The 9,855-nt window shown below is 46.1% G+C and overlaps 1 protein-coding gene across 1 annotated transcript; it reads left to right on the top strand.

The window, feature by feature from the left end:
• On the top strand, positions 1-810 carry LOC107809823 (uncharacterized). Its single transcript, XM_075218925.1, has one exon. The coding sequence runs from the start codon at positions 1-3 to the stop codon at positions 808-810; it is 810 nt and encodes a 269-aa protein (XP_075075026.1).
• The last annotated feature ends 9,045 nt before the right edge of the window (positions 811-9,855 follow it).

Below are 9,855 nucleotides of genomic sequence, written 5' to 3'. Positions count from 1 at the left end.
ATGTTACGACACACTGCACCCCTTCAAAGTGAAAGAGGTATGCCTCCACTGCTATCTGCTCATAACTTTTGTGTTTCCCCTTCAGAGATAGTTTACGCACTTGAGAAGCTAGGCATGAAGGTGCAGTGGCCGCAAAAAATAAAATTGGACCCAACCACCAGGAGGTCAAACGTCCTCTGTGAATTCCATCAAGAAAGAGGACACAAGACCGAAGATTGCATAGGTCTGCGTCATAAAGTAGTTAGGATGTTGAACCAGGGGTACCTAAAAGAACTGCTCAGCGATAAAGGAAGGGCCAACTTCGCTCGAGGGAACGATCCATCTCAAGGACCTCCAAAGCCACCATCACTAGCACGCACCATACAGATGATCATTGGAGGTGTCGACGACACGGTAATCAACTATGTGAAGTTCACCGCCATGCACAAACTCAAACGGACGATCGCCCACGAACGGTATGATGACCTCGAAGACAGTGTCATCTTCTATAAGTCGGATGCCGATGGTTTGTCTTCCCCTCACTATGATACTTTGGTTACAACTTTATGCATCGTTGATACAGATGTAAAAAGAATCATGGTAGATGATGGAAGCGACGTGTGTATCATTCACCCGCGAGTTCTCATGCAAATGAGGCTTGAGGATAAAATAATACTGCGTTGCATAACACTAACAGGTTTTAATAATGCAGTAGAGTGGACATCCGGAGAAATAGTGCTACCTGTCCTAGCAGGAGGGGTCACCCTGGAGACACCATTCCACGTCATGAACCAGGAAACAACCTACAACGCCATCATGGAGAGACCATAGATACACGTTATGTGAGTCGTCCCTTCAAGCTTCTATCAAGTGATCAAATTTCCCACCCCGTTGGGGATATTCAGCATCTGAGGCAAGCCACGCACCGCCCAAGAATGGTATCGGATCGCCCAAGATTGCACCTACACCAAACAACTAAAAGGAGCAAGTGCGGAGGCATAGCAATCAGCGATGTCGGGAACTAAACCCGACCTACAAACAGAGGCCATTAAAGACCCGGATATCGTAGAAGCTTACAAGGCAACTATAGAGGATCTCGACCCCGTCCAATTAGACGTTGATAACACAAAAAAGGCTTACATAGGGCACAACCTCTCGGAGCCAGGTAAGTCTCGTGAATTTTTAATTAACAACGCCGATTTATTTGCCTTATCCCACTCAGATATGCTAGGAATCCCAAAGGACATTGCCACTCTTAGACTGAATATCGACCCACTCTATCCATCGGTACGACAAATAAGAAGAAAGTTCAATGTCGTAATCAATAAGGCAGTCAGCGAAGAGGTGGATAAATTACTCATCAACGGTTCCATTAGAGAATCGAAATACACCCAATGGGTTGCCAACGTGGTCATAGTCAAAAAGAAGAACGGGAAATGGCGAATGTGTGTTGACTTCATCAATCTAAGCAAAGCATGCCCAAAGGATTCCTTCTCGTTACCCCATATCGACCAATTGATCGATGCAACAGCGGGGCACGAATTGCTGAGCTTTTTGGACGCCTACTCCGGTTACAACCAAATTCTAATGGTTGAAGAAGATCAAGAAAAGATAACCTTCATCACTCACCAAGGAACATATTGCTATAAAGTGATGCCGTTCGGACTCAAGAATGCAGGGGCCACATACCAGAGGCTAGTCACCAAAATGTTCAAAGAGCAGCTCGGCAAGACCATGGAGGTCTACATCGATGACATGCTGGTAAAGTCAACAAAGAAGGAGGATCACATTGGCCATTTGAAATAAGCCTTCGAAATATTAAGGCAGTACGGGATGAAGTTAAATCCCGAGAAGTGCACCTTCGGCGTAACCTCAGGAAAATTCCTTGGCTGCCTCGTGTCGCAAAGGGGAATCAAAGTCATCCCGAATCAAATCAAAGCCATCGACGCAATACCAGAGGTACTAACCAGCAAAAAGCAGGTGCAGAAGCTAACAGGGCGAATAACCACCTTATCAAGGTTCATTTCACGATCATCGGACAGATGCCACAAATTCTTCAATGTGTTGAGAAAAGACAACGGGCTGCAATGGAACGAGGAATTTGTCGATGCACTAAGAAAACTAAAAGCGTATCTGTCTTCGCCACCTCTACTCGTCAAAGCGGATCCAGGTTAGTGTCTGCTTGTGTATTTAGCAGTTTCTAAAGTTGCAGTGAGTGCAGTCTTGGTCCGTGAAAACAAAGGTACGCAATCTCCAATTTATTATATCAGCAAAACTTTAATCGATGCCAAGACAAGGTACCCTCACCTTGAAAAACTAGCTCTGGCACTGGTCGTGGCTTCACGAAAGCTTAGACCATATTTTCAATGTCACCCCATAAAAGTGGTAACAACCTTCCCCCTAAGAGGTATCCTGCACAAACCCAAACTATCGGGTAGACTTGCCAAGTGGGCCATAGAATTAAGCGAGCACGACATAACATACCAACCGTCAACTGCCATTAAGTCGCAGGTGCTCGCCGACTTCGTCGCTGATTTCAGCATGGAGACATTGCCCGAGGCAGGACAAGAAGCACTCCGCACTTCTATACATACTGACCTCTGGATCCTCTACACCGACGGTGCCTCCAATGCCTCGGGATCTGTACTGGGACTCATCCTCGAGGTTCCTACGGGCGAAGAAATTTGCCAGTCCATACGATGCCCCGAGATGACTAACAACGAGGCCCAATATGAGGCTATGATTGCAGGGTTGAAGTTAGCCCTCAAATACGGCGCCCGACGACTCGTCCTCCACTGTGACTCTCAACTCGTTGTGAATCAAGTCACCGGGACTTTCCAAATCAAAGAGCAGAGACTACAAAGATACCATTCGGAAATCCACAAACTGCTGCCAGAATTCGATGAATGCCGCCTCGACCAAATACCCAGGGTGCAGAATATTGAAGCAGATGGCCTCGCCAAATTAGTTGCGGCCACCAGGACTATCAACAAAGAAAACGTGGTCACCCTCCTTCATTCTACAATAGATCATGTCGAGGTACATTCTATAAACCTAACTTGGGACTGGCTTAACTGCTTCATAGCCTATTTACATGATGGAATGCTCCCGCAAGATAAAAAAAGAAGCCAAAAAACTCCGGGTACAGGCAGCCCGATATAGCCTAGTAAACGACGATATCTACAAAAGAACATTCGACGACCTCCTAGCCAAATGTCTTGGACCACATCAAACAAGATGAGTACCGGAAGAAGTACACGAAGGGCATTGCGGCACCCACACGGGAAATCATGCCCTCGTTCGATGCCTCTTCCGCACCAGCAACTACTGGCCTACCATGAAAAAAGAAGCCACGGACTATGTCCAAAGATGCGAACAATGTTAAAAGTACGCCCCTATGATACATCAAGCAGGAGAACTCCTCCATTCCGTCACTTTGCCATGGCTATTCATAAAATGGGGAATGGACATAGTCGGCCCCCTCCCAGCAGGATGAGGTAAGGTACGCTTCCTTTTGGTTTTAACTGACTACTTCTCTAAATGGGTGGAAGCAGGTGCATACACTTAGATACGTGAGCAGGAAGTCATCGCCTTCATATGGAAAAACATTATATGCCGTTTTGGCATCCCCAAGGAAATAAGCTGTTACAACGGACCTCAATTCGTCGGAAAAAGAACGACTGGGTTTTTTGAAAAGTGGCACATCAAACGAATACTCTCCACGCTAAATCACCCTGCCTCCAATGGCCAAGCCGAGTCCTCCAATAAAGTAATACTGAACATATTGAAAAAGAAGCTAAAGGGCTATGGCCTGAACTACTACCTGAAGTATTATGGGCATACCGCACTACGCTAAAATCCAGCACATGAGAAACACCATACTCACTGGTCTATGGGACCAACGTAGTTATACCCGTCGAGGTCGGGGATCCCAGCTTGAGATACTCCAACGAGAGCGGAACAGGCAACGACGAAAGTAGGCTACAAGATCTGGATGAAGTTGAAGAATGAAGAGACATGGCCCACATAAGAATAGTAGCCCAAAAGCAGCAAGTAGACAGATACTACACCAAGAGAGCCAAGGTGCGACCACTCAAAGTTGGCGACTACGTCCTCAAGGACAAAACACAAGCATCAAAAGACTCTAATGAGGGAAAATTGGGGACGAACTAGGACGGACCATACAAAATCATAACAGCTGGAAGCAAAGGAGCGTTCCAGCTAGAAATAATGGAGGGAAAACTGCTCCAAAACAACTGGAACGTCGCCTATCTCAAGTATTTCCACTTCTAAAAGATGTCACCTAAGTCATACTTTTTTTTCCTCACCCAAGTTTTGTCCCAATCAGGTTTTCCCGGGGAGGTTTTTAACGAGGCGGTAAAGGGGACGCATTAAGGAGCAACGTGTTGTTCATTACATCGACCCGTCAATGTGATCTCTAGATCGAAGTAATAAAGGGACTATATATAGATAATCAAATCTCCATTGTATGTACAAAATCACATCTCCATTGTATGTACGGAATCAAATCTCCATTATATTTACGGAATCAAATCTCCATTGTATGTGCGGAACCAGATCTCCACTAATCGACATGTGATGTCTTCCTACGGGAATACGACCGTCTTCAAAGATTTAAGTTTGACCTCAGTCGAACCACGATAGGATTCCACTTCGACGATAGTTAGAAGCAACATCCCAATGGCCAAGGCCATCGACGATAATTTAAGTTCGACCTCAGTCAAACCATGACGAGATTCTACTTCGACGACAGTTTGAAGCAACATCCCAATGGCCAAGGCCATCGACGACAGTTCGAAGCAACATCCCAATATCCAAGGCCATCGACGACAATTTAAGTTCGACCTCAGTCGAACCACGACGAGATTCTACTTCGACGACAGTTCGAAGCAACATCCCAATGGCCAAGGCCATCGACGGCAATTTAAGTTCGACCTCATTCGAACCACGATTCTACTTCGATGACAATTCGAAGCAACATCCCAATGGCCAAGGCCATCGACGACAATTTAAGTTCAACCTCAGTCGAACCACGACGGGATTCTACTTCGACGACAGTTTGAAGCAACATCCCAATGGCCAAGGCCATCGACGACAATTTAAGTTCGACCTCAGTCGAACCACGACGGGATTCTACTTCGACGACAGTTCGAAGCAATATCCCAATGGACAAGGCCATTGACGACAATTTAAGTTCAACCTCAGTCGAATTACGATGAGATTCTACTTCGACGACAATTCGAAGCAACATCCCAATGGCCAAGGCCCTTGACAACAATTTAAGTTCGACTTCAGTCGAACTACAACGAGATTCTACTTCGACGACAGTTCGAAGCAACATCCCAATGGCCAAGGCCATCAATAAAAATATAAGTTCGACCTCGTTCGAACCACGAGGGGATTCTACTTCGACGACACTTCGAAGCAACATCCCTATGGCCAAGGCTATCGACAAAAATATCAATTCGACCTCGCTCGAACCGCGATGGTATTCTACTTTAATGACGGTTTGAAGTAACATCCCTATGGATAAGGCCGTCGACGACAATGTAAGTTTGACCTCATTTGAACTACGACGAGATTATACTTCGACGACAGTCGAAGTGACATCCCAATAGCCAAAGGCATCAATATCATGTGCGATAAATGCAAAGAAAAAACAACAAACAAACAAACAAGCCGACGAAAGTAAATTTTACATTACAGCAAAATATCATTTACATTCGCCCTTACAAACAGGCCCAAGTACGACTCGTACAAAAATTCCTAAACAAAAGTAAGTACAAACCGAGACTACACATCATCCCCAGCTGGGTAAGTGTCTTCATACCACGAATCTGAAGCAAGGTGATTCGCATAATCAGAATTGACGCCTTCCCCGTCAGGTGTGAGGGGCCCGTACCCGCATGACTCACGAGTTGCACGAGCTTCGGCATGGACAGCCTGAACCTCCGCCTCTGTAGCCCTTCCCTCGGCGTGAAAAGCCTTATACACGTCAAGCCGAGGCTCCGCATTGACCCACAACTCATACAAACGACGGGGCACGCCCGGATCAGCTGAGGCACGAGATGTAGAAGGTTGAGAACGTCGACCTGCCTCCTCCGCCCTCAGCGAGGCCATTTGTCCCTTCAATGCGGCCAACTCCGCCTCCAGTTCCTTGATATGCCTTTCGAGCCCTGCAACTTGACGACCAGAGGCTTCCCTCTCCCCAGTTAGTTCCGACCTAGAAATACGGAGGGCATCCTCCAAAGATATCGATTCAGAAATAGCTGCCACTAGCTTATTGGCACCGACGTTCAGCTTGCCCTTGAGCCCATCAATCTCCGCTACCTTAGCACTCAACTCGGCGGTCAATTCAGCCAACTTCAGCTATAAGTCGGCATTTTCAGCCGTCACCCCTGGCTTAATTCGAACTCGTCCTCCTTTGCCTTAAGGGAGGCCTCCAATTCACTATTACGGGGCGACCGCCTTCACAAGCTCCTCATCCCTCTCCTTCAACTCCTTTATCCTGCGCTCCAATTGGTCCTCCCGTTGCTTGAGCCCCTCACGAAACACCTGGAATTCAGGATCCTGATAATAGATGTCGGACATAGCCCGATGCATAGCACAATACTGATGATACTTGGACGACATCTTCTCGTAAAGGCCCGTCCTTTTTCTCTCACGACGCTCTCTCTCCACCTCCAGGATGAGGGTATGACAAAAGAGAAGGGCAGAAGTTAGAAACAAAATGCAAAACGACGATTATCGCACCAATCCAATGACAAAAAGAGAAGGAAATTTACCTACCCGCAGGGCCATACCAGCGACCTTCTAAGATAACTCCACGTTGCTCATTGCTCCAAGCATCTCGCTTTCAGGAGCGGCACATAGAGGAGCGAGGGCTGACGCCACCTGCTCGTTGTTCAGCAGCAAGTTATAGTTCCCCGGGACTACCACATGATGGTCAGACCCGTCCATCCAAACCTCTACATGGGTATGGTGACCCACAAATTCATTAACATCCTCTGGGTCAATATTCGAACTTGAGCCGTCACCCTCGACACGAGGCCCTCCGACATTAGACAATGCACCACCCTCAACGGAGCACACTGAACTGGCTCCCGGGCCAACTCCCTCCACTTGGGGGTACTCCTCGATAAAATGGCATCGGCCATAAACACGGGCTGTCCGGGATGCCCTGCTGCCGTTGGCATCCGTAGCCACGCCCTTCCCCAGTTCTAGCCTCCTCTTTTTTCTCTCCAATGGCTCATCCCCATTAGACAATTCATCCAAAGGATGTGAGGTTGGTACCGAAAAAGCCTCTTCCCTCGTGGCCACAGTTCGAGACCAATCTTCCAGTTGAATAGGTTGAGGACGACCCTCCTAAATAGACTCGCACAAGATAAATCGCGTGTCCACGGTAGCGGCGGCTTGTCTAAAGGTGGGAACTGGCGCCTTCCGTCTAGAAGCTCCCCGACCTGTCATCACGAAGGGCCATACTATTAAACGAGGTCGCATGACCAACAAGGCAGTGAGTCAAATATTTACCTGAGGAAACCCTAGGGCCATAATGTTGCACGAAGGCGGGCTAAGTCCGAGTTTCCGTCGCATAAGGCAACAGGCGGGCTACCCAATCCTTGATACTCGCAATAGGGCAAGGTGGACGGCCCATAGCTGCAAAACGGCGAGTAAGTAAAAGTTATAATAATTACAGAAGAGAGGGGAACATAACGAATGACGTTACTTAGGAGTTCCGTTCCATCGCTCCAAAAAATTGGCAAAGTCAGAAACGATGTGTTCAGTCTTGATAAAGAAATACTTGTACCAAAACTTACGGCTCTCCTGGTCGTCCGTCCCGACCACCAGCCCTTTCGTACCATGAAGTCTCAAATGCACCATGGTATCCCTAAGGAAGCCAGGCGTGAATAGGTGCAAATGATGATGGACAGAGACACAACACTCCGCCAACTCTGCATACTTAGTCAATAGCAGAAGCACCTTACGCATGTACGGCGAAAGCTATGCTGGGCAAACCTGGTAAAATCTACAGAATTCCTTCGCTAAAAGGAAGAGAGGAAGGGTGTAGCCGATCATGAAAAGATACTCGTAGAAAGCATAGTACCCAGGTCTGTAGATGTCAATGTAATCTTTCCCCGCCGGAATCATCTCTACATGGGCAAGAATACCATACTTTATACGAAGGGCATCAAGATGAATCTGCTTCATCTCAGAAAATACAGGGTTTGGAGTAGGAGGTGGATCTTTGAGGAAATCACTCCGGGACAAGGGATGCCTCGGTAGTAGCTCCTCCACCGTAAGAGGGTTGTCACCCTCTTCTACCACCACTTCTCCGCTACCGGAAAGAGGCACTGTGGATGATGGGGTGGCTTCAGAAACCTCTTCGCTAGCACGATGAGACCTCGGCATAGTATCGTTTAAAGGAGTAGCAACACAAAGGGAGTAAAAAAGAAGAAATTTTCGGTGAAGAACGGAAACGGAAGCAGGAGGATATAAGAACAAATGAAGAAGACTGAAAGGCTATCAAGAGAGAAATGGCTAAAGTTTTTCAAAAAATCAAACCCCTCATCTATTTATTGGATTGGATCGCGCCAGAACTGAGGCGGTAGGCCTCAAATCGGCGCAAGAATCAAAGCGCCAAGCCGTCAGTTCTTGCCTAAAAAATACGCGTAATGATGATGCACGTAAAGCTGACATCACCCCCGGGTAGCGTGTTCTCTTTGGTGCTTCGCTGAATATGATAGCCACCCCTTGTTGGCCACGTCGTAACGTTACGATGGGTCAAATTTCTCCCAAAGAAGGCATAGAGTTCGCTCATCGAGGACGCACCCGGTCACAACCCCGACGAGCGGAGGGACTAACTGTATGGGTCTGAATTTGACCGACCACGACCTACAGTGAGCACGACAAACGACCGAGCACCCACGAGTCGACGTCTAGTGGGATACGACCTTGTGGTAAAAGAAGGAACGATACGATCTCGACAGTAGCGTAAGCCCATTAGGAAATATGAAGAATATTCCTTAAAAGATTCTTTGCTTGTCGTTTCTACGATTGGAAGGAATTCCTCAGTATATAAGAGGGATGAGAGCCTTATAACAGGGGGAGACTGAGAAAAATTCACTAACTTATAAAGAAAAGAAAGTTTACAACTCTCTTCTCTCTATTATTATTATTCTAGAGTTTATTATTTTCAGCTATGATTTATTTATTCAAAAAAAATTTAAATATATTTTGAGTCAAACAAATATCCTTTATACATATTTGTAGCAACAGGAAAAAGAAAAAGAGAACTAAGAAATTACGAAATCTTAATATCATAGAAAAAGGTCGATCTTAACAAAGGTTTTCAATGATCGCGTTATCATTCTCTGTCCTCGAAAACATACATAGGTCTCACGTGGGCCCTATGTTTTATTAGAGTACAGCGCGCGTGCACATGAACAGGATTTTTGGTACGTTGTAATCTTTCCTGGGGCCATATCAAGCTATATGTTTCACTCTCCACTTAAGCGCGTATTCTTCACTCTAGAAAACTCCAGGGGAAACTTTGGAGCGTGGGGAGCACATGAAGGGAATGGTCATATGGATATTAGAGAATTAAATGTGATGTTGTCATCCATATCTACTAACGGGCCCACCACAATTAAAGAATAATTGTTGTGTGGGAGTGAATATAGGAGAAGACAACGTCGTTTTCGTAACAATTTCAATGAAAGAAAGAAACGACAAATTCAAGAGTAGATTGGTAGCATATAAATATATGTATAAAATATAATATAATCACAAAGGACAATTGTTTTTTTATAGTTTGTTTTTGTTATAAATATATTATATTATGGATATTTATTTAAT

Source organism: Nicotiana tabacum, chromosome 1, assembly GCF_000715075.1.
Source record: "Nicotiana tabacum cultivar K326 chromosome 1, ASM71507v2, whole genome shotgun sequence".
Taxonomy (NCBI): Eukaryota; Viridiplantae; Streptophyta; class Magnoliopsida; order Solanales; family Solanaceae; genus Nicotiana; species Nicotiana tabacum.
This window is presented reverse-complemented; position numbering and strand designations above follow the sequence as displayed.

Coding starts and splice junctions, on each gene's coding strand:
- LOC107809823 (XM_075218925.1), top strand. CDS start 1: ATGTTACGACACACTGCACCCCTTCAAAGTGAAAGAGGTATGCCTCCA.